General features: G+C 51.0%; 1 protein-coding gene across 5 annotated transcripts in view; it reads right to left on the bottom strand.

Moving 5' to 3' along the window:
- LOC112646716 (c-Maf inducing protein) overlaps nucleotides 1–25,037 on the bottom strand; it is a 231,258-nt gene that overhangs the window by 31,174 nt on the left and 175,047 nt on the right. For all 5 annotated transcript variants that reach the window (XM_025426959.3, XM_035716595.2, XM_035716594.2 and 2 more), the window contains 5 exons: nucleotides 20,214–20,375; nucleotides 15,595–15,636; nucleotides 9,411–9,473; nucleotides 6,932–7,012; nucleotides 986–1,089 (listed from right to left, as the gene is read on the bottom strand). In XM_025426959.3, coding sequence (XP_025282744.1) covers nucleotides 986–1,089; nucleotides 6,932–7,012; nucleotides 9,411–9,473; nucleotides 15,595–15,636; nucleotides 20,214–20,375 — 452 coding nt within the window. The remainder of the gene's footprint in view (nucleotides 1–985; nucleotides 1,090–6,931; nucleotides 7,013–9,410; nucleotides 9,474–15,594; nucleotides 15,637–20,213; nucleotides 20,376–25,037) is intronic.

Here is a 25,037-nt window from a genome sequence, read left to right on the forward strand (position 1 = left end):
CAGTTTTCTGATCTGTAGAATGAGGCCAATACTGCTATTCCCGGGCTATGTGGAGGTTGAGAATAATATCAAACACTCCTGGAAAATCACTGTGGCCACTGGGGATAAGAGAAGCCTAGCCTGAAAAAATTTTACAAACCGTAACTGGGTACTTTAAAAGGACCTGAAGTCACCTACACTCCAGTGGAGGGATACTTCTTTGGGATTTAGAAATACTTTTTGAGTTCTAGGTGAGTATTTTTAGGAAACACGTAGCTTCAAAACCAATTTAAACAGGCTATTTTGATTTTCTTAAAAAATGAGAAGAGTCATGACAATGATCGCTGACATCTGCCTCGCGCTCACACAGTTCCTAGTATTTATGGGTACCAGTTCACTGAACGTGCACATTAACGGGATGAAGTGAGTACTGGGGTTCTCATTTTCCAGATAAGGAGATGGAGGCACAGAGAGAAAATTTAAAAATCCAAGAAAAAGCAACCCCTCTGCTAAAAAACACCGTAAGTGAGTAAGAACCAGAATATCTGGCTTCCTCTTGCCCAAGTTTGGAAGGGAGCTATTCAAGCTCTTAGTGATGACTCTCCAGGGCCAGTGAGGGATTGTCTCCTGACACACTTGCTACTTGTAAAGGAGAGGGCTGGGACCCACGGAAACAATATTATTTAGGACTGGTACGAATTCCTGAGTTCCTACTACGTGTCAGGTACTGTGCTGGGGGCTTCCTCAGGTATCGACTTATTTCATTATACAACCACCCCGGGGATAGTGGAGCAAACAGGACCGGAGAGGTACAGCAACCAGCTCAATGTCACACAGCTAGGAAGTGGCTCAGAGCACATGTGGTTGGGAGGACCCGGGTGATCCCCCTGGAAGATGAGATGCTTGGAACCTTTGAATACAAGCAGCTTCTCTCCAGGCATTAAAGGAGCAAGAGGAGAGCTGGCTGGCAGGCAAGGTGGGGAGGGGGTCCAGCTGGGATACCCACCTCTGAATGAACTTCTTCACCACTTCCATCCCCGCGTTGAGCTCATTTAAGGCGAGGATGTACTCCTGAGTAAACAGCCTCAGCCGTGGGCACTTCCCAAAGTCCTACAGAGAGAGCAGAAGGGAGGAGCTGGGACCTGCTGCAAAGGTCAGGATCTCAGAAGGGGCAGTGGGACCTGGCTCTGCTCACAACTGTTGGTGTGGAAGGCAACAGTGGTGTTGCCAGCCAGCTCTTCTTTCTAGAAAGCACACATTTTTTTTATTTCAAGAAACTGGCCTCGTCACACTCTTGCTCATACCCTTTGATGGCTGCCCTGGAGCTCAGAAAATGTCCTGATCCCGAAGAGTTTTCTGGCACTCGTAGCAAACTCACTGGCATGGCACCAATGCCCCCAGGGGTCCACCTGCCACATAGCCATGTTCAGAAACCAGGCCCGCTGGGGCTTCTCTTCTGCAACGTGGTGAGGGGGCCTGCAGATGGTAAGCTGGGGCTCCCACAGTACCTGGGGAAGCTGCAGACTCTCCTTTTGTAGCCCCCTCAGAGTTTCTGGGCCCCCTGCTCTCTGTGAGCTCTTATCTGAGGCCACTCAGCACGTCAGTCAGGAGATGCCCAACCTGGGAGGAAGGCTGTGGGACTTCCTGGGGGTATGGAGGAGATAAAGGTAGCCCTGGACAAACGTACATCTGGGCGTCCCCAAACATCATCAATGAAAAGATGCCTGTTCCTTCTCCTGAGCAAGAGGGCAAGAGGGAGGTCCAAGAACCAGACATGGTCCCAGGTGAAGATGGTTTCCAGTTATGGGCTCTTCAGATGGCTCCCTTTTTTTTTTTTTTTTTAAGATTTTATTTATTTATTTATGAAAGACACAGGGAGAGAGAGGCAGAGATATAGGCAGAGGGAGAAGCAGGGTCCAGGCAGGGAGCCTGATGTGGGACTCGATCTTGAGACTGCAGGGTCATGCCCTGAACCAGGGGCAGGCGCTCAACCTGGGCGCTGAGCCACCTAGGCATCCCTGATGGCTTCCTCTTGCTCTAGGCTGACCCCAGCCCCCACTGGGTTCCAGAAAATACCTAAGGAACATTTGATGACCTTGTCCTTTTGGTTGTAGAAAAAGCTACCCTCACATGGAATCAAAAAGGAGGATCAGAGACAGATGGACAAACTTGAAAAAGGCTGGCTGGACAGGTGATGGTGTGTGTGTGAGAGAGATGTGGGGTGTGAAAGGGTGTGTGTGAGATATGGGGTGTGGGAGGAGGTGTGTGTGAGAGACATGGCATGTGGGAGGAGGTGTGTATGAGAGACAGTGGTGTGTGGGAGGACATGCGTGCATGTGAGAGACATGGGGTGTGGGAGGGTATGTGTGAGAGACATGGAGTGTGGGAAGAGGTGTGTCTGTGTGAGAGACACGGGTGTGGGAGGAGGTGTGTGAGAGATGTGGGGTGTGAGAGGAGGTGTGTGTGAGAGAGATCGGGAGTGGGAGGACATGTGTGTGTGAGAGAGATGTGGGGTGTGGGAGGGTATGTGTGAGAGACATGGAGTGTGGGAAGAGGTGTGTCTGTGTGAGAGACATGTTTGTGTACGTGTGTGTGATGCTCATGGCCTGGAAGGGAGGTGTGTGTTCTGGACAGTGAGTGGCTGGGGAGGGAGGTATGCCTATGGGTCTGTGGGAAAAAGGATGCAAGAGGAGGGAGGGGAGGGTAAATCTGCTCAACGTTAGGGAAAGGCCCCAGGCCTCAGGGCTGAGGATGTCTCCATCCACCAGCTCAACTGAGGCCCTACATCTCACCTCAGCTGATGCCTAATTTGGGGGCACTGAACAAGGACAGAGACACCCGCCTACTCCAATGAGCAGCACTGGTGGACATTGTTTTCTTAGCTTCCCCAGCGCATGACTGGGGCAGGTGACAGAGTTCAACTGAGAGTGAAGAGACACATGGTGGCTGTTGGCTCAGGGACTTGTCAGGAGAGGAGCCTGTATCCACCTCCATATTCACGGGGAGGGGCCTGGAGGTGCCAGGACCTCAGGGAAGGCAGTTCTGCTTGTGGACATCTAAACCCGGGGCTGGGGTTTGAACAGTCAGGAGGCACAGGTCAGTGTGGTGAGGATGGTGACCAGCACAACATCAGAGGGGAGGGTCACATCTCCAAACTCATCTGCCCTCCTGCCCCCACAAAGTGGAACCCAATAAAAAGCAACTGGATCAGCATTCCAATTTAAAATAAAACAGTGGAGACTTTCTTCATGGATCTAAGTGACTGTGTGCAGGGCCTCATGGAAGCTCTGGGTAGAACACATCTCTCTCATGCCCTCCTGTCAGCTCAGAGGAGCAAGTTTCCAGAGCGGCTGGGTGCTTCTTCCCGTGGAGTCAAGAGGCTGAATGGGGGACCCCAAGACAACGAGGGGGCTCATCTGCTTCCATTCTCCCTAACAGGGAATCCTGCCCTTACAGACAGAGGGCAGCATAAGCCAATGGGAAAGCCCAGGAGGAATATATGTACATGTGTGCGCACACATACACACCCACACAAACACACATACTCACACGTATGTACACAGAGCACGAGGCTAGATGAAGCCTCTTGCATAAGAGAAGACTAAAACTTGATTGATGGTGCTTCCAAAGGAGGAAGACATGTCAAATCCCCTAGTGCCCTGGAAAAGGGTGACAGGAAAGCCATGTGGTCCTCTTGGGGCCTCATCATCTGTGTCATGGAGTGAGGGATGTAACCATGGATTTCTAGGCCCTCTTCCACTTTCAAGGGTTTAGGAGTCCATGAAAACTGTTTCAATTCAACCCTGCTAAAGATAACCATCTTTATCTTTGCTATTAGATTTCCAGATAGTCAAGGTCACTTTCTTGGAAATGAATATTATAGATGGGTCTGATGGCCTTTTGACATGTGGGTGAGAAACATTTTACTTCTTTGGAAAAGCTAAAAATGCTCCTCATGGAAAGAAAGTAGGGAGTCAGATCATCCAGTGCTCTACAAGGAACCACAGACACATCTTCTTGCGTCCCTTGCTACAACAACATTCCAGTGAGTGGCATGTGGGCACAGGGACCACGGTCATTCTTGAGAATACAGTTGAACAAACTGTTTAGAATCTCCAGGAGAACATTCTAGAGGACTGCTTCCCTTTGGTATCTAATTTTTATTTCAGTCCTGTTGAGTCACACTCTCTAAGGCTCTTCTCTAAGATTCAATGTACTCATCTATGAAGTGGGACACATGATATATTTGCAAAAGAAGCACTCTTGAGGAAAAGGGAAGCTCTGAAATCCCAGAATGCCTTTGTGGTGTATGATTTCCTCCATTCTTCCAAATGTTTAAGTGACTCCTTAATGAGGAACAGTGCCCATGGGGTGAAGAGAAGTTACTGCTCGTGTGATGCTGACAGTCATGTGGCTTGTGGCAGGGTAGGCACACCCATTAGCCAGTCACTAGACTCCTTACGCCAGCTGAGAGCTCCAGCTCAAAACAGTGCATCTGGCCTGTGGCCGGTAATAAGCTGTAGGGGGCATCAGATGAGCTTCACCAAAGATCTGCCATGCTTCCCATGCCTAGCAGAAGCCACCATCACTGCTTCACATACATCTGTTCTTCTGCAGAAGAGACTAATCCCCCTCTATCCTATCTACAGTTCTCTTCTACTAGAGTTCATAGCATGTAATTAGTAGACACCAAGAGCAAAATGGGACGGTGAAACTTTATCACATCCCTAGACGCAGAGGATCATTTGGGGAGTTCTTCAAAAGTGAAGTGAGGATTCATGCCTGAAGGTCCCTGATCTCTGCCAGGCCACAACAGATGCTATAAATTCTGGATTTGCCCTAAAGCTGTTCTGAATTTTATCCAGAAAATTATTATGTGGTCAACACTCTAGGCCCATAAAACTAACCAAATATAAGGGAGATGTTGTACGGTTAAGCTGTGGGAGGCTGCCTGAATTTTGACTTTTTTCCCTTGGAAGTCAACCCCCCTCCCCCGCTTCCCAAGAGAAGCCTTATTAACCAGCCTACCGATGACCATGGAATATGCAAAACTGTGTAAGTGCTAGAGGAGGCATGGGCCCAGACAAATATACCCTGGGGGGTGAGGCTCTGCCATTAACAAGTCCTGATAGAAAAGTCCTTTGCGGAAAAAAGTGGAAAAAAAACTCTGAGATTTCTCCTCTAGACTCTGAAAGGGTACAGCCTTCACCTCACACCATGCTCATAGTGATTTTAAAGTTAATAATCAGAAATCTTTTCCTCGCAGCAGCCTGAAGCCAGAGAGTGTCCCTGAAACCACAAAAGCCCAAATTAGGGCACAAATTCACACTCCACATCACCACCACGGGGAGTTTCTTTGTTAGTCCTGGAGAAAGAACTGGATGGAGTATTCCTCTCCCCTGTGCTCAGAAAACTAGAAATGTGTTTATCTCAAATCAAGGAGGATCTCAGAAATAAGCAGCAATTCAATTACAGTGTGTGACTGCTCAGGGCAGAGGATGGTAAATAGAATCCATATGGTACTAGCACCATTCAATTACTAGGGGCTGCCTGGAATGCTGTGTTGAGACAGATCTGAAGCTATCTCTGGGCTCTACAGGAAGAGTGCTGCAATCGATTGCCGATGTCTGCCATGAGTGTGGGATGGGGAAAAGGAGCACACGTGTCACACACTTCCATCTGGATTGGGGTTAGGGGACTGGTGTGGAGACACTGTTGTTTTCACATGCTGAATCTTGACAGGGCAGGGGGGCAGTAGCCATAAACACCCCACACCAGATTCAGTACCCCAACTTGTGCCACAGTCACACGGCACCCAGGTGACTTGGGTCCAGGCTGGTAGCTGGCTTGGTAGGGCACGTTGGAATACTGGTCCTGCTTTCGACTGTTGCTCCTCAGCACTCCTCAGGAGCACTCATGGCTGCTTATGGGTTCCCTGAGTGACCTATGGAGCCTTTCTGGGTCCTAGGCACCTCATCCGTGAAAGGAGGGCTTTCATAAGGGTCAAATATGGGCTTTCATAAGGGTCAAATAATGTAATATGCTGGAGTGTCACACTGTGTCTGGCTCTAAGCAGGTGCTCAATAAATATCTGTGAGCAGATGTTAGTTATTCTCCCTCCTAGCTGTGGCCTGTGGGGCCAGTGAGTGGACTCTGCCAAGCCTCAGTATCCCCACATGTAGCATGGAGAAAGCATGATATTTGCTGCTGTCCCTGGACTGAGAGTCTATACGGTCCAGTCTATACTGTATTCAGATTGCCTCTGTTTCCCCTGATGTCTTGTTTTGGTTCCAGGATCCCACTCAGGACACTCCGCTATATGCAGTCATCATATCGCCTTAAGTACCTGAGGGCTGTGACAGTTTCTTAGACTTTTCTTGTTCTCGATGGCCTGGACAGTTTTGAGCAGTGCTGGCCAGGTATTCTGTAGAATGTCCCTCAATGGGGACTGGTCAAATGTTTTTCTCAGGATTAGATGGGACCTGTGGGTTTGAGAGAAGCAGCCCCCAGAGGTCTAGTGCTCTTCTCCTTACACTGTATCAGGGTCCCTGCCCTCATATGACTCGTCACCGCTGCTGATGACTGTGACCGGCCAGCCACGGTTGTGACTGTCAGGTTTCTCCATGCTACAGTCACTCTTCTCGCCCTTTCCAGCTTTTGCCTCTAGAAGGACATGCTATGGACAGCCCCTACTGAAGACGTTAGGGCAGAGTGTCTGTAGACATTACTTGTGACTCGACACATGGGAAACTTCTTTTCTCCCCAGCCATGCTATTTTTGTTATTTTTACTGTGAAAAGATTCTTTCTGTTGTCTAAGAGAAAAAAATATAGCCAAGGAGGACAGGCTGCACAAACACTCCAACTTAAATTGAATCCCAACCCCAGCGCCTGGCTGTCAGGCCAGGGTAAGTGAAAGACTGGCTTCACAGTCTGGGTGTCAGGGCAACTCACCATGTTATGCTTGAGGATTCTCTGGACCACGGGGGTGAACACTTCGATGACCACCATGGATCGGGGCCGCTCTCTGCAGTGCTGGGGAGACAGGAGGATACAGTTAGTGGCGAGCCTGGCAGGGTCCACCCAGAGCTGATCGGGCCTCTGGAAGTCCTGACTTGGTCTGTGGCTCTTAAGGTCTGAGACTGTTTCAGGTGGTACAGGTAGCCGTCCATTCCGACACCGTATTTACTACAGTGACCCCTTTTGCAGCACCAAGATTCAGAGTGCACGGTTGAACAGAGGAGTCTTGAAAACTGGGTGCGAGATTACCAGGAGTTTAGTGCCTAGACACCAGAATCCTGGAAGTTCTGTGGCTTTTCCGCTACTGGCTTTGATGAGCTGGCAGCAGTCTGCGAGCCGTCAAATGCACCTTTACTGTACTCTGTACTTTATCGGGGTGGTGTTCTGTTTTTCAGATTGAAACTGAAGGCCTTTGGGTGGAACAGACAAGGCCCGGCCACGCCAACACATAGCCTGCCCTGCCCTAAAGATGCTGAATTTCTAACCTCTGGATGAGAACACAGGACTTGGAATATTAGAAATCAGGGCTTTCCTGGGAAATCCAAGAGCAATACACTTTTCTCAGATCTTAGAATCCTGGTTTTGAAAAATCTGGCAGGCGAGGCTGCCCAGGCGTGCCCAGGGTGGACTGAGTGGGGGCGGCTTTGTTCCCCTTGAGCTCTCCCGTCTGGGCAGGCCGTCTGGTGGATGAGATACCTGATGCTGGGATGCTGACCACCCCCAAGAGGATGAAGAGCCTGCAGGCTCACAGCAGCTCCCCAGTCCCAGGCTGGGACCCCTCCCTCCAAAGGGCAGGGCAGCCTCCTGTTTCAGGACCAACTAGAGTTCTAGCAAGAAATGCCAAAAACAATGGCTTCTTCTACATCACTACTTTTTAAACTGTGCTACCAGTAACCCCCAGGTGTGATTTACTTTGAACAAAGATCCATTGTTTTAGAACAACAGTTCGAAAACCATGAAATCTGGGAGACCATACAGCCTGAGAGGGGAACAAGGAGCAGATGTGGATTAAATTGGACAAAATACGGACAGAGGAGATGACCTGCTGTGATAGGGAAGGGAGCAGCTGGCCAGCCTCTCAGGAGCCCACATGCTGAGTTATCTGACCCCACCCTGCTCAGGGCATGACACCCCCCAAGTACTGGGGGCAAAGAAGGCCCGTTTATAGTTGTCTTTGGTTTTAGCAAGCCCCTAAGGAGGAGGGGGCCTCGATTCAGCACAGAAGCCCCAGGCCTGTGCAGACACGCTCTTGCACGCACGCAGACACGTGCAGGGACAACCTCAAAAGCTCACCTGCCTGGCCCAGAAGGCACACACAGGCACATGCCCATACACGCACATTGAGAATGCACCTGGGCACTTTGGGCCAGCAGGCTGGGCGCCCCCTCGGCTCTGTGGGTTGCTGGAAAAGGTGGGGAGACTCGCCAAAGGGGATAATGTATCCCTGTCTCTGTAATCTCTGCAGCTCCTGTCCCCTGACGTAGAGAGAGCATGCTCTCTGAGCGGGGTGCAGAGGCACCAAGGGCACCACATTCACCCCTCCTCCAGAAACCACCAGGTCTCCCAGGTAGCTGCTTTGCTGTGCCACGTGTTCGTCTTGCTGGTGGACATAGTCTACACCATGCACCCCTCCCCCCGCAAGGACAGCATGTGGCTGTGGAAGGAGCCGGGGAGGAAAGGAGCACCAGTGAAGTGAGTCAGCAAGTGCAAGAGCAGAGAGCACTGGGGTAGCACATCCAGGCTCTGCGTCTCTCCAAGGACATCAAATCATTACATTAAAAAAAAAAAATCACACAGCAAAGAACAAAACAGGATTGCATGTTGGCTCAGCCCCCGGACTGCTGAAGTGTGCTTTCAGAGTGAGGGATGACTGGTCCCCAACGTACCCTGGGCATGTTCCATGTAAATCCTACTGGGAGCCTGGCACTGGGTCCAAAGGAGTGGATGGCCTGCTCTGTGGCTCCTCCCTGCTGACCTGGCATCCCTGCCTGCTTTCCCTGTTCAGGAAAAGCCCCATAGCTGTGCCCCACTGTGGGCCAGCCGGTGCTCAGAGGAGCCGTGGCTAATAATAAACTGGCTCTGACGTCAGAAACCCAGAAAATCTGCTACAAATTTTTCCCAAGACGGCTACAAAGATTTTCCCAAGACGGCTACAAAGATATTCCAAGGAAAAGCCGATGTTCCTCCCTGACCCACTGGTTTGGACTGTGGGCTTTGCTTATCACCTGCCTGGCACAGAGAGAGCTGTAGCTCTAAGAATGTGCTGCCTTGGCTGGCCTTCCGGCTCTGTCCAGGGCCCTGACCCAGGTTGGGGAAGCCTGGGTTTTTAGCAAATTGTGCCAGGCCACCCCAGCATGCACACAGGGAGGCAGGCTGCCTCCTGTGGACATAGCCCATTTCAGTAATGCCATACCTTGCAAAAGAATTCACAGAGATCTGGTGGTGGATGGTTGTTTTCCAGCAAAGGAGCAATTGCCTGAAAGACAATGAACAAATGTCAGCTGGAATCTCTAGGAAAGAATCCATACCATCTCCAGGTGGGGGGGGGTGGGGGGGTGGGCTGTGCTCATGGCTCCCACTGAGAAGCTGATAAAAGCTCTGGGCTGCCCTCCAGGTATACCACACCTATAATGATGTTGGTAACTAGAGGGGCTCCATGACCCACTGCTGTCCATCCACATCTCCCTCAGATGAACAGTCCATGGGTACGGGGCAGGACAGTGCAACGGTTATAACCCTGGGCCCTGGGGTCAGAGTCCTGGGTTCAAGTTCTAGTTCTGAAGCTGACTGCAGTGTAACTGTAAGAACGTTATATCCTCTCTTGCTAACGCCTGAGTTTCTGCCTGGAAAGCGGGGCAGGGAGCGTCACTGCAGGAGCGGGAGGGAGGCCTGTCCAAGCCTTGCTGTGTCGCCACCTAGGGTCGGCTGGCCCTATCCCTCACAGGGGGTTGAGCAGTGACCTTGTGGTCAACCCGCCAGATGCTGGCAGCAACTCTCAGCCAGTTGTGACAACCAGAAAGCCTCCACACAGGTCATTTTATATTAAGGGAGGTTAGAATACGTAACATCCCTTGAGTTCGTTCCTTACCAAGCCTTCTCAGGCTAGCTGTACGAGTCTTACTGGTTCCCACTGTCATTCCTGTACAAGGCTCCCAGGGCCCAAATGACGCTTGATTCTTGATTTTTCTTCCCCTTTCATAATCTCTGTTGTGATGATGTTGCTAAACTTCTGATTCAAATAAAATATGTGAATGACTGTAAAGAAATGTGTCCAGACATTGCCTACTGTATCCAACTGAGAACTCCTGGTATAAACCCCAAGTAAGGCCAGCTCTCCATACATGTCAGGTACTGGATGGTCAACACCATGTGAAGTCCGCTCACTTTTCTGTTTGTCACACTGGGCACAAGATTAGCAAACAGGAGACCCAGAACCCAGCACCAAGACTGCCAGGCTGTGTGACCTTGAGTGAGCAACTCAATCTCTCTGGGCATTAGTCTTCTAGCCTATCAAGTGACTCACAGAGTTGTTGGGGGGATTTGGTGAGAGAAAACTCTAGAAGCTTTGGAGTCTCAGCCTCAGAATAAGCCTGCTGCCCAGAGCACCACCAACACACGGGGGCTGACTTGGGCTATACTGGACACAGGGCAAGGGGTAGTGATTTGGCCCGACTCCCAGGAGGGCTTGGTGAGGACACGCTCTCCCTTCGCTGACTCTCACGGCTCAGACCTGCCTGCTCGATCTCAGAGGGTCTCTGTGATCTGTTCCCCACAGCGATGCCTTTGGATATGGGCAGGGACCTCTCAGCAAGGCCTTCCACTGGGTCTGGGGCCATTGGGGAAAGGAAGCATCACTGGATGCCAAGAAGAGATGACCAGACATCATGCAAATGTACCTCTGGGAGGGAGGAAGTGACTGACACTGAGCACCAGCAGCCAGGCTGACCAATAGCCCAGGGTCTCATCCGTCTGGGGCAGCACCAGCCAGCACAGAGACCACTGGCCACGTGCAACTACTCACATTTTAACTGACAGGGAATAAACCATTTTAAATGAAATAAAATAAAAAATGTAGTTCCTCAGTCACACGAACTGCATCTCAGGTGCTAGGAGTCCCGTGTAGCCAGTGGCCACTGTGCCAGGGAGAGCAGAGAATACCTCTACCGGCACAGAACATTCTCCGGACAGTGTGGGCCGGGGTTGGTGGGCGCCTCACTCCCCGTGAGGCTGAGCCCGCTGGCCTGTCACAGTCCCCTTCCAGCTACATGGGCCAGAAATGACACCCATGACAGAGACAGAGCAACAGCAACCTCCACAGTAGCAGGCGCTGTCCTGGGCACGCTCCCTGCTGGGCTCGGTGCTAACTGCATCATGTGTGATCTTCACTGTGTTGGGAGGTGGCTGTGAGTCCTGCCCCTTCTCTCAGCGGGAGGGAGGGATTAGGTCTGCTGTCCAAGGTCACGCAGTCAGAACATGGCGGAGCAGAACTTGAACCCATGGCTGTGACTCGGGAGCCTGAATTATTTGCCACACTGCTTTTCAACCCTGGCCCTCCACACAACCAGAACACAAATAGCCCCGTCTGGTGACCACAGTTAAGGAGAAATGGGACAATGAAAGACAACAGAACACAAGTGGCACAAGGCTGGCCCACGGCTCTGGCTCCATACACCGGGTGGGGATTCTCTGCAGCCGCATGCCTAGCCCTCCCACTGTGCTGGCCATAGCAGGGACAGCAGGACAGGGTGCCTGCCTCTGCTCCTCAAACGCAGCTCTCAGACCAGCTCTGCGAGGAGGGACCATGTGCAGGCCTGAGCCCCTTCAATTATACCGGCCTCTCTTTCTCCGAAATGAGTCAAGGAATAAAGAAATGGGAAGGATTTAAGTGCCCAGAGTGGGTGTCAGGCATGGGCTCTGGGCTTCCATGCTATTATCTCATTTGATCCTCATGACAACTCTGTGAGGTCAAGCGGGAGTTATTCCCATTTGTACAGATGAAGAGACAGAGGGTCAGGGAAGTTATAAGGGCTGCTCTCATCACAGAGTTACGATCATTCTAAAAGGTATGATTAATTAAGAGCTTATACTTTCATGCTGTTTCTATAAGCTTGGTCCCCTGCTGAGCATGTTAGGCGCATGAGCTCACTAAACTGTCCCAGGAGCCCTGTAAGAAAGGCACCGTTGCTATACCCATTTCATACATGAGGAGGCTGAGGCATAGTATGTCTAGTTAGTTGAAAATGATCTGAATAGCCATCTGGTTAAATAAAAATATTCTAGAGCCAATAGAGAGTATGAGGTGAGCCAGTGGTTCTCAATCAGGGTTGACTTTGCCTTCCAGGGGATGCTAGCATGTCTAGAGACATATTTTTTAAAAAGGTTTTATTTATTTCTTCATGAGAGATACAGAGAGAGAGAGAGGCAGAGATACAGGCAGAGGGAGAAGCAGGCTCTGTGCGGGGATCCCAATGTGGGACTCGATCCCAGGACCCCAGGATCACGACCTGAGAAAGGCAGACGCTCAACCACTGAGGCATCCAGGTGTCCTACATGTTTTTGATCATCAGGACAGGGAAGTGCTACTGGCATCTACTAGGTTGAGGCCAGGGCTGCCGTTCAACATTCTACAATGCCCAGGACAGGCTCCCTAGAAGGAATGATTCATCCCCAAATGCCACAGGTACTGAATCTGAAAACCCTGGGGCGGATAGGCACAAAGAGACTTGAAAGCATCTCCAAGCCATGTTATATGAAAGAACCAATGCAGAGCAACACATCTAGCATCACATCATTAATGTCAAAAAACAAAAATAAAAACCCACCTGTATCTGTGTGGGTTTGTTACCACCTGAAAACCCTTAGGGGCTGTCTCTGGAGAGGACACTCAGGGTGAAATCCTTTTCTCTCTTTCTTTCTAATGAAATTATACTCATGAAATACTTGCAAAAGTATTTTTAAAGAATATCTTAACAGATATTTCCTTTTTTTTTAAAGATTTATTTATTTATTCATTCAGAGAGAGCGAGAGAGAGGCAGAGACACAGGCAGAGGGAGCAGCAGGCTCCATGCAGGAAGCCCGATGTGGGACTCGATCCTGGGTCTCCAGGATCACATCCCTGGCTGCAGGCGGCGCTAAACCGCTGCGCCACAGGGGCTGCCCAACAGATATTTTCAATAGAATCCAATTAAAGTTCTCCCATGACTCGCCCATGGTCATAGTGAGTGGGGTGGGGGGCCCAGGGTCTGCACCATCTCTAAACTTGAGCCCACAGTTGGCTTCAAGCCCACCATGCAAGATGGCAGCTGGGCTCCAGGTTCATGCACGTCCAGGGACGCACCAGCCATCACCACCCGACAACTACCTATTGCACAGATGGATGCCTGACCCCAGACAGCCTAAGACCAACTCAAGTTACTTGTGAAAGTATTTATGAAAAATAAGCACATAAAAAAATACCAAGCCTCACTGGGAGAAGACTAATTGCCAAGAGGTCAAATCAGATAATGCAATCTCCAGGCCAAAGGGAGGCTTCCCAGTGACAATAAGGGCACTGGTAATAAGGAGCCCTGAAAGGGAGACTGTAAAATGCTGGATCGGGGGCAGACCTCAGACAAATCTCTGTTTTCAGGCATGTCTGTTGAGCAGGGGAGCTTAGCCCAGCCTAACGAAGGGGTCAGCTCAGCCAAATTAGCTGGATAAAAGCAGTTGGATCGCTCAGATCAAAATACCTTTCCCAGGCTCATCCCCAGTCCAAAGTCCTCACCCTTCTTCCAGGGCTGAAGCGCACGGTGGGACCCACAGGTACTGCCAGCAGGGAGAGGAAGATGCCAACTTCTTCCCCGGCACCCATGTCCTCATCTGCTTCTCCCCCAGCCAGAGTCTCACTGCTCTGCCTTTCTTGGGCTGGGCTCTCTCCCTGGACTGCTTTTCACTGGAGCACTCCTTCTCATCCTTTAGGATCCAGTTTGCTCACTCCCACCTGGAAGCCCTCTGTCCTCCTCCCAGCACCCTCACTGGCAGAGGATGTTAGGTGTCTGTCCTCTGTGCTCCCCTAACAAATCTCAACCCCTGATCATGTTATTATTTGATTATCTGTCGACCTGCCAGGTTCTCCTAGCACGCAGTAAATCTCTCAACAGCAACTCTAAGTCTGTGGAACAGAGACTAGAGTTTGGCACATACCTGTACTCACATGCCCAAAAATGTTTGTTAAATAAACCTATTAATTAACAGTATACCAGAGAAAGGTGGGTGGAGACTGGGGGTGCCCAGGTTCACATTCCCTGTCTTCTAGCAAGAGAAGGCAATGGGTGGTCAGGGTGGACCATAGAGGAAAAACAAAACAAAACAAAACAAACCCCTATATTTTCAGCAAATACCCACTGAGCACCTATTATGTGTCAGGCACTGTAGCTGGGGCTCCATGGAAGTACTCCCCTCATTCTCCATAATAAATGGCCTGGGCTTCACCTCCTTTGGTACCCACAAGACCCAGCTGGGGTGAGGAGGGTGATTCTCTAGGCTGGGCTTGGCAGGGCCAGGTGGGAGGACCCATGAAACCTTAATTCAGCTCAGAGAGGCATAGAATCTGGCATGTTACCCTTGTTTCAAAGGCCGTAGCCACAGGACCTCTTGGGCAGGTGAATGTCCCTTCTGGGCACATAAGGCTTTGCCTCTCACTTCTGTCTCAAGTTCTGCCTCCCTACTTCCCACTTCCTTATACCTTACACTCCAGCAATGCCGAAGCTTCCAGAATATACCACGTTGTTTTACATCTCTAGACATGTTTTGCTTCCTCTCTCTGGAATGCCTTTACTCTGTTTGCCATTTGGTAAAGTCCTACTGATCCTTCAAAACCCGTTCAGACACCATTGCCTCCAGGAAGCACCATGGTTTCTCTCTCAGGTGAGTTTATCACTCTACTCCTCTGCACTACGTGCCTCTGTTTGTACAGTGATCTCACTTGTCTTCCTATAGTAGAGGATAAACTCCTTGGGAGTAGGGGCTGTCTTAGTTACCTAAGGATTCAAATACACGGCACAGTGCTGGGCCTCCAGCGGGTGCAACTTCATTTCTCTCTAGTGAGAGTCACATTTTAGAGCTTAAAGTCACCCAGGAAGATATTATACTCCGAAGGTGTTTACATCATAGTCAAGTCCTAGAAAATACGACCTCACTTTTCATATCAGAGAGAACAAAATCCAGGTTCTATATGTGGATTGACTAGGAGACATGTCTTGGGGCAAGAAAGAGAATGCTTACCTCTCAGCTAATATGGTTGTACTTCTCAACAAATTATAGGCTCTCTGCCATCAATTCCCCCCACCCCAGCACAGTCAGGAAGGAGGAGGCAATGAAGACACATTTGCTACAAATCTCAAAGATTGATAATTGCATCTCCCCTCCCCCATCCATTGGGGCTCTGAAAGGTGCAAAGGCAGGAGGGCAGACCCATCTGGCTCGACAGAAAAGACAGGAATGAGCGAGTTTGCCATGCTGGTGGATTACACAAGTGCTTCGAGAAGTCCCTCAGGCCCGGGGAAGGACTATGGGGAGCGGGAGGTGGACAGTGGGAGAGGGTTCCCAAGAGACTTACCACAATGATGTTCTCATGCTCCTGGGTAGTCAAGTTTGTGTTCTAAGGGATTGAGTGGGGAGTACGGGAAGAAGACAAAACGAAACAAAATAGTATTAATAAAATGGAACATCTACATCTCAAAGTCCGAACAGTTAAAACGCCTTCAGCCTCTCAGTGCAATTGTTGCTTTTTCTTAATTAAGCAAATCAGAACGCCCTCAAAGAATCAGCCAGGAAGGGAGAAAAGTATGGCTTTGGGGGGGGAGGGGGAGTGAGTTGCGAGTCCCAGTCCCCCCTTGTGAGTTATGTGACCTTGGACCAGTCACTCCTCCTTGGTGACACTCAGTTTCTTCTTCCATAAATGTGGATCCTCTGTAGGCTTCTGTTGAGAGGATACATAGATGGGGCTTAACCCCACGCTCGTTCTCGTCATACATATGCCACTAGGAAGCCAGAAGGCAGGTTCACAGTAAACAGGGAAAGAAACAGTCTTCTGAACCTTGACTGTGTGCCACACTATCTCTTAGGCACAGCACACATATTATTTCAGTGGTTCTCAACTGGGTTCCCAGGGAAGAATGGTGATCAATGAGCTGAACAAGTTTTAGCTAAATCTGAATCGTAACAATTAACTCACAGCAACAAGAGAAAGTTGAATGGATTATACTTAATTTTTTTTCTCCTCAATCTGGGATTTTCCCACCCAGTTGGTACCTGTCACCACCATCTTGTGACTATGTGACTGAGGAAAGGAATGAATGTGTGAGAAATGAGAAGTCATGGGAAAACTCAGAAACGATCTCTACTGTCTTCTCTGCTAGTTTTGAGGTGTGCTGTTCGCTTAGGCGGGCCTGGGCGCTTACTGGTGTCTGTTCAGATTTCCTAATGGAGCCACGTTTCCTCCCTTGTAACACACCAGTGAACTGGCAAGAGCGGTAGTTCTTGGGTTCTGGAAAGAGCCCCACCCTGCTCACCACCTGGCATCAGGTTTAAGAGCATCAGGATATCTAACGAGTTTACAACCCACTGAAGCAAAACAGAAGCCAGTGGGCCATGAATATGCTCCTATCTGGCCGCTCAAGGGGTGAAGACGGCCACAGAACCAGGGCCTGTCTGCACCTTCTGAAGTCCCGGGTTCCCATGGAGAGAGCCTGGAACCAGGGCCTGTCTGCACCTTCTGAAGTCCTGGGTTCCCATGGAGAGAGCCTGGCCCTCTGTGCTTAGAATCCAGGAACACAGGAAGGTGAAAAGATGTTTTTTTTATTTCAATGGCTTTTTCTTTTTGTGGATATTGGAAGAGTTTAAGGGGCCTGTTTATGGCAGATTGTTAAACATCAGTAATTTTTCTGCCCAGGGTCAGTGGAAGCCTGGCTTTGGTCTTTCCTTATGGCTGATGACGGGCTCACTATGCTCAGATTGAATACACTTCGTAATCCTCATCTCACCCATTTCCTTCTCGCCATGGTTCTCCTACTCTCCCGTCGGCAGGTGAGCTACCTGATGGTTCTACTCTCCCATTGACCGGTGAGCTACCCACGCCTCAAGAGGCTCAGTTGCTTGCCCTGGAGGTTTGACGGCTCTCTGTCCTGATGTCCAAGCCTGCATCTCTAACTACCGAGCTATGGTGCTTGACCCTAGCCAGGGGCTGTTCCATTTCTCAGGCTGTGGTGGACAGCTCTGAAGGCACTAGCCTGTTCCTTACTGCACCTGTGCACCTTCCCAGGAAGAGCCTTCAGCAAGCACAGATGCCAATTTCTTTGTTCTAATCGCTGGTGGCAGCCTGTGCCATTCTGTGGGGACGCTTCTCTCCACCAAGGCCATTTTCAACCCTGGGTGGAGAGAACTACGAACAGCCAGTGCATCACAGGGGGCCTGGGAACTCTAAACTGAGTGGCTTCTCCATACACTCAACTCAACAAGGGCCCAGGAAGTCAGGGAAGCTGGCTTTGTTTGGGCAGTGGATGGACAGTCCTTTCTCAGAACTAAGAGCCCCCTCCCCTCCCCAGTCCCTTCCTCGGGATCCTGCCCACCTTCTGTTGGTGTGGTGATACCTCGAGCCTCCTAGAAGGAGATCCCGGGGACAATGTGAGTAAAGAGAACAAATAATCTAGCCCATATTCTCTAAACAAAAAAGGGCAAGGAGGAAAGAGCATTTGTTTTTCCACCCATCCCCCAGACTCTTCAGCTGGGAGTGCTTATTAAGGTCAAGATCATAACCATCTCCCATGACAATAAAAATGTGACCATTTATCAAGTGCTCCCTGCATATCAGGCACAGGGCCAGGCACTTGGTATATATTAGAGCACCTGATCCTTAATTCTATGAAATAGGTGCTAATCTTTGCCCCAACTCACAAATGAACATGGTAGTGATTGAGGGACCTAGGAAACTATCTAAGGCCAGTTAGCACCTGAAGGGTAGAACCAGGTCCTTTTGTTTCTACAATACCTGCCTTCAACCACCATGTCTCACACAGCTGGGTTGCCCCCCTCACCAGACAGTCTTCACCAATCCAGGTTTATGCCCCATCTATGCACAAGAGCGTGAGCTTTCCAGTAAGACAGACCTGGGCGTGGATCTTGGCCCATCACTCATCCAAGTGACCCTGGACAAGTGACAGCCTCTCCAAGCCTTTGTTTATTTGGCTATACATTTTAGTACTTACCTCATAGGGTCCCTGGAGAAGTGTAAAGTATCAGCTCTCAATGCCTGCCGAAGCAGTGGTCACAGAGCATGTATTCAAAAAATATGTCACTCAGAGAGGCGTTAAGCCTGGGCTGTAGCCCCAGCTCTGTCCCTTACCAAATGGCAGGGTGATTAATACTGACCCCCTGCCTGACACACAGTAGGTACACAACAGATGCAAGCTTCTTTCTCTTTTCTTTTCCCCTTCAAATGCCTTTATCTTTCCACCCTAGTGCTTGGGGATCAGATGATTTTTAAAACCTTGGCCTGAGAAGTGACACAAAGGCCTGTGGGCGTGTGGTCAGATGAAACATGTAAGATGGGAAATCACTGCTGTTGGAGGTTGGCCTGCCTGCCACCTCTCCCATCGTCCTGACAGCGAGCCTGATCTAAGGATGGTGTGATGGTGGGGGTGGGGCTGGTGGGGCAGAAGGGAGTGGGTGACATGGCCTTGCTGAGAGCAAGGGAGCCCTCAGGGGGCATTTCCAGCCTTGCTGCTTCCTCAGTGGGTCCCTCAGTGTCTCTGGGCCTCAGTTTCCTTGCCTGTATAATAGAGACGGCCAGGCCCATCTCTCAGAGAGGATATACCACACGAGATGCTGTGTACATGGCACCTGACACCTGCTGGCACACAGCAGGTGCTTGCTGATGGTAAGCAGCCAGCCCCTGCTCAGAGTGGGAAGCCAGGATTCAAAGTTGGGTATACAGCACCCACCCCAGTCTCAAATTCCAGACCTTGAGTGTGATTCATTTCAAAGCCCGAGTCTTCACTCTTCTGTGAAATGAAGCTGCCTCACACCTGAGAGCACGTCCTCTGTTCCTCTACCTGCGACCACCTTTGCCGCTCACCTTCTACCTCCTCCCCCCACCTGCCTCCAGCACAAGGGACCCTCTATTCAGCAGACATGGAAGGTCTGGGCCAGTTTCCTGGGCTGATGAGCAGCAACCAGCCTGGGTCTGCAGAGGAAGGGGTGGTTCTAGGCAGAGGGAGCTTGTATGGATTCAGAGGGGAGTGTTTCAAAACTACCCAGGAAACCGGGGGTGCCAGGAAAGCAGGGGCCCCTCCCAGGGGAGGAGGACTAGAAGGATCACTCTGGTGGCCACGCAGAGTTTAAATCAGGAGTCATCAATGCAGTGTCTCCAGGGGGCCAGGCAGGCAAACAACTGAGACGAGCATTAGTATCTGTGAGGAGCTGAGAATAGGGCCTGGGACAGAGTAAACAGTGTTTCCAAGCAGCCTCACGTCTCCGCCAACAGAGTGACTGACACTGACTGGGCCCCCACACCCCTGTCTGTCCCCGCTGGAACACAGGCTTTTGGCGGGCAGGGGCTTGTCCTCATCCCCATGCCCAGGCCAGTGTCCGGTGTGGCATACACCCTAGCATGGGGCCACCTGGTGAAGCAGAGCAGTGCCAGCTGCGAAAACCGCTGCCGGATTTTCTGCTTCTGTGGGGGTGATGGGGGCAGAAAGCTGTCGCTGTCCGGGCCCCTGGAGCTGATGCAGGCCAGGGCAGGGGGGATGACAGACATGGGTGGAGCAACCGGCCCCAACGCCAAAGGGCAGGGAGGAAGCGCGGTCTGGGGGTTTTCCAGACGTGCTCTGGCTCGGGCATGAACTGGAAAACTCTGAAATTCACTGCCACCATCATCACCACCAGCCCAGCCTCAGGCCCAAGACCAATCCCCCCACGTTTTGTGGTGGGGCATGGCAGGGTGGTGACAGCTGCCCCTTCACTCCTGCCACACCCCTGGGGTGGCTCGGCTGCAGGCACAGGAGCAAACCTCCTTCTCAGCTCCCGCAGGCTGCTCGCCTCCTTTGGCAATGTGGAGACAGAGTAAACTCAGGTCCAATTCTGCTGCCTGGTATAGCACCAGGCTCAGCAGAGGGAAAGGAAGAAAACTGGAAGAAGGGGGTGGGCGGTGTGCAAAATCAAACAGGAGGAATGTCTTACCTCTGAGAGCAGTTTCGAGACGATTTCCAGTGGGGCTTGGTTGATGGAGTCATCCTGCAGGGGGGATGTCAGGGCCATGTCCACCAGAGTTCGGATCTCCTTCAACACAACTTCCCAACGGCTTGGGTTACTCAGGACTTTCTTATATTTGTAAATCTTTTTCTGATCGGGAGAGAGAAAGAGACACAGACATGTTATTGATGTGCTGATGGTGGAAGACAAAAGGTGATCAAAGAAACAGATACATTAGGACGTAGAAGGCCCTGAGAAGCGTTGGTGTGGACCGCTCCCTCCTAAGAAACGGACTCCCAAAGAAAGAAGTCTTGCCCGGAGTCACAGGCTATGCCTGCAAACAACCAGAGCTCCTGGACACTGGCAGAGAAATCTCCACACTGTTTCCAGTGACTTAAAAAAAAGAATGAAAAGGCTCACGTCTGCCAAAAGCATTCCCTAAGCATCACATGCAGTCAGAGTGGAAGCATTCAAGGGTCTACAGAGCTGGAGACATGGTTTCCCTCCTCCTGGTCCTAAGAGGTCCCCTTGGAGAGTGGAGCCCAGCTAAGAAAAAGGACAGATGGGCTGGGGGTCAGGAATCCAACTCCAGCCAGGTGGTGACAAGCCCAGAGGCCCCCAGGAAATGAGAAGGCAGTCCTCAGTTTCCGCCTGGTGAGTAAGACGAGCATTCTCACCTTTGCTCAGGGCTGCGTCCAAAGCTGGAAAGCACTGGGGCGAGGGCTGCTGTCTCCCTCGATGTGGGGCAGAGTTCCGCCTCTCTGACATCATGGAAACAGCAGCCCTCAGAAGGCGGAGGTCCCAGCCAAACTCCCTCCCGGCTCTGCAGCTGCCTGCCCCACTGCTGCCCTGGCTTGCTTGGGAGTCTCCACTGGATGAACTCCTTCATTAAGTGCTCTGCTCCCTGGGGAAAACCTAAGTTTAGTGTCACCGCGCCAGCAGCCAGCCAGGGTGACAAGTCATAATCTCTGAGCCAGAGTCTGAATGAGGGAGTGGGGAGGGAGGAGGTCAGGGTCCCCCACTGGCCCCCGGTGCTGCCAGGGTCTCCCTGACCATCCATTTCCGAGTTTGGAATTACAAAGTGGTCTTGGAACCTAGTGCCTTCAAGGAGGTCTCTGAGGGAAGCTGTTCCTTATCAACCTGAGCAGTTAACTGTGCTGAGTGAGGCCTCTGGGTGGAACACATGGTAGATTCTGGAGTCAGACGGGCCAGGTTCCTTCTATAAAGCATATCACTCACTGAGCCTCAGTTTCCTCTTCTGCAAATTAGGCATGAAAATACTTTGCAGCCTCTTTCATGGGATGACCTTTATAAACTCTGGACCCACGTGGTCCACTCTCTGTAAGGAGTCACATTCAAAGGCAGAGTCCAAGCAGAACAGACACTGGCCACAAGAAGGGAATCCTGATTCTTAATCTCCCTCTATGGAAAAGCTTGTAAAGGATAGAAGGGACAGCCCACAGCAATGCAAATAGGATCCCACTTTCTTTCTCCTGTTTGTTCCCAAACTCATGATTTTCCAGTCTCTCACATGCCCCATCATCACCATTATCACCAGCATCACCCACATAGTTAACTCACACCAAAGTCTGTTTTCCCTCATCATCCCAGATAATTTAAAAAATTTTTTTATTTATTTGAGAGAGAGAGAGAGAGAGAGAGAGCACAAGTGGAGAGACAGAGGGAGAGGGAGAAGCAGACTTCCCGCTGAGCAGGGAGCCCAATGTGGGGCTCCATCCCAGAACCCTGGGATCATGACCTGATCTGAAGGCAGATGCTTAACTGACTGAGCCCCCCAGGCACCTCACAGCACCAATCTTTCAATGTAGCTTGTCCCCCGCTACCATTCTTTAACCTGCTGGCGAGCCTGCCTGCCTGCCCACGACAGCCTCTTTATTCTCCCTCCTGGTCTGGCTGTGCTCTGCTGGTCACCATCCCTCATCAAAAACTAGACTGGCACAAGCCCTCTCTGAGGGGCAGCAGCAGGGCAGAGGAAACAAGTGGTGAGAGTGGAGGCAGCATCATTTTCTTCAGGCAAGGGAGAGGAAACACTAGAAACATTGACTTGTCAATCATTTTAGATCCTACAAGGACTAGAAGACACGCACGGCGACTGTCAGGAGAGGGTGTTTAAGTGAACAGTAAATATGCAGTTGGTGGGGATGATGGTGACAACGAGCATTTGTTGAGTCCATGATTTTAATGACAAGACACACCCAGTTCTGTGAGGCTTCCTGGGGCCAGGAACCAGCCCCAGTCCTTGTCACCATTAGCCAGGAGCACTGTCACCTCCGAACTGCCTGGTCTGGTGCAAACACAAAGTGCCCAAAGTCTAATACCCTGGAGATACTTCCCAAGGCAAGAACCCGATCCATCCCTGAAGATGAATGCTTCTTTGAGTCCTGGACACAGTGGTTTTGCTCCACACCCAGAGAATTGCTTTATTTTTAAATGGCTGCGAAATGGTCACAGAAACTTGCCGTATATTAAGCCTCAAAGAAAACCACATGATGCATATCCTCATCTTCCCACAGTAGACTCCAGAGTGGAATACGGTCTGAGCCGTAAGGGCCCTATCTTCTGATCAGCTGCAAGTTATTTACCTTTGAAAGAATAATGACTTCATTCTTTTTTGTGAAAATAATGCCTGCTCATTGTAAGAAATGTAAACCATGCTGAAAAGCACAAAGAAAAGGATAAGTGAAAAAAGGGCCTCCGAAGTTCCACAGCCTAGAAATAGCAATCATTAATCTTTGGTGAACATAGTTCCACCCGACCCTCGTTGAAACTTCGCCAGATATGGCCAACGCATTGTGGGGTGTGGTGGGTGAGTGGCGGGGGGCGGGGAGCTGCTGGTGGCCGCAAGTGCTGTCCGCAATCCTCCACACTCAGACAAACATCACCAAGACTCTGAGGCAGCAAGGTCAGGCAAAAGGGGCCCCTGCACAGCATGAGCCTCAGAGCTCACCAACTCACCCCTCCTTAGAGGGGGAAGGACAATGGCTCTCTTGCGAATGCCCGAGCCCCTACTTAATGGGCATCCCCAGGTCCCGTGGGTGCATCCAAATCAGAAAGTCCCAGGGTTTGTCACAAGGGCCAATGTGTCATGAGCGCATACTATGCACTAGGCACCACACTGAACGCTTCTGGGCATCACCTCACTCCATCCTCACTGTAACCCTGGAAGCTGGGGACCTGCCAAGGCTAAGCAGCCCCCAGAATAGACCCTAAGACAAGAACCCAAGTGCAAATGGTTTCTTTATTTGTAAAGCAATGCAGGGTGGGGAGGGGGAGGCCATCGTGAGCGGGGTGCCGCCAAGCATCATGATCACCGTGGGGGTGGCTGTGCATCCTGTGGGGACTTGAGGAGACTGTGCACTACCCCTCCCCCACCAGGGAGTGAAGAAGCTGCAGCATTTACCCACCAACCCCCTGGACACTGCCGTACTTCTGGCTGCACTGTGCCCAGTACAAAGTACTCTCAGAGCCAGAAAAGAACATGCCCCCAAGCAGTCACATGTAGTTGTGGGGGAGTAGCCTTCAGAGTGGAGTGGCTGAGGGGCACATCTGCAAGGTTTGCTACAGGACTCTAGCATCCCGTTTACACAGCACTCTCACGGCCAGAGAGGTGGCACGACCCGCCCAAGGTCACACAGCGAGAAAGGGACAATTCAGGAGTCAGAATCGGCTCTGGTTAATTCCAAAGGTCTCCCTCTATCATATCTGTCAGGGCTAGTGCAGACAGTGGAGAGGAGGGGTACATCTGTCAGGAGACACAGTGATGAAGGGGGTTAAGAATGCCTGGTGGCATACAGTGAAGGCCAGGACAAGTCCACCAGGCCTGGAGAGCTGGAGGCCAGGCAACTAGGGGGTGGAGGAGCTGCGGGAGGGGCCAGGAGGAGCAGCAATTGGAGAGCAGGGCTGTGAAATCATAGTCATGGGGGGTGGACAGGCTGCTGGCACCCACAAGAGGCTCTAAGGTCTGGGACAGAGCAGCTACAGCACAAAGGGAGACCAGCCCAGGACCCCCAGGGACCCACTCACTCCACCTGGGGTGACAAATGAGCAGGTTTCATCCCAGGTACTATGATGAACTCATCTGGTGATGAATCACTGTGGGGCTGGGACTGGGATGCCTCTGGAACCCTGATGGCCAGGCTCGCGGGAGCCTCTCCTGGAGCCCTTTCACCAGGAGGCAGGGGTGACCTTCGGCCATATTCAGCGTGGACCCCATGGGCCACTGGGATTCTTTTAGCAGGGGCCCTGGAATTCTCTGTGAGGGACCTAAAGCAGGGGTTGGCAAAGTGTGGCAGGGGCCAAACCTGGCCCCCTGCTCCTTTCTGGGGAAGGAAGCCAAGAATGTTCTTAGGGGCTGTGAAGCAAAAATATCCAAAGAACTCATGACAGAAATCCAACATGGCCTGCAAAGCCCCAAATATTTGCTATCTGGTCCTTTTAGAGAAGAAGTCTGCCAACCCCTGGCTTTTCTAGTCAAAGCCAATCTAGGAGTAAGCATGCAGAAAGCTGCTCAACAAGGTGAGCCATCAGGGAGATATAGGTTCCAACCATAAAGAGACACCACTTCACACTCATCAGGCTGGCTGTAACCGAAAAGATGATCCCGAGTGTCGGTGAGGATGTGGAGGAACAGGGATCTGTGCGTGGTGCTGATGGCAACACACAGTAGTCAGCACCACTGGAGAACAGTTTGTTAGTTACTCAAAGCATTAAACATAAATTTATCGTACGACCCAGCAGTTCTGTTCTTAGAAACTGACCCAAGAGAAATAAAAACAGACTACACAAAGACAT

Source organism: Canis lupus, chromosome 5 (genome assembly GCF_003254725.2).
Source record: "Canis lupus dingo isolate Sandy chromosome 5, ASM325472v2, whole genome shotgun sequence".
Lineage (NCBI taxonomy): Eukaryota > Metazoa > Chordata > Mammalia > Carnivora > Canidae > Canis > Canis lupus.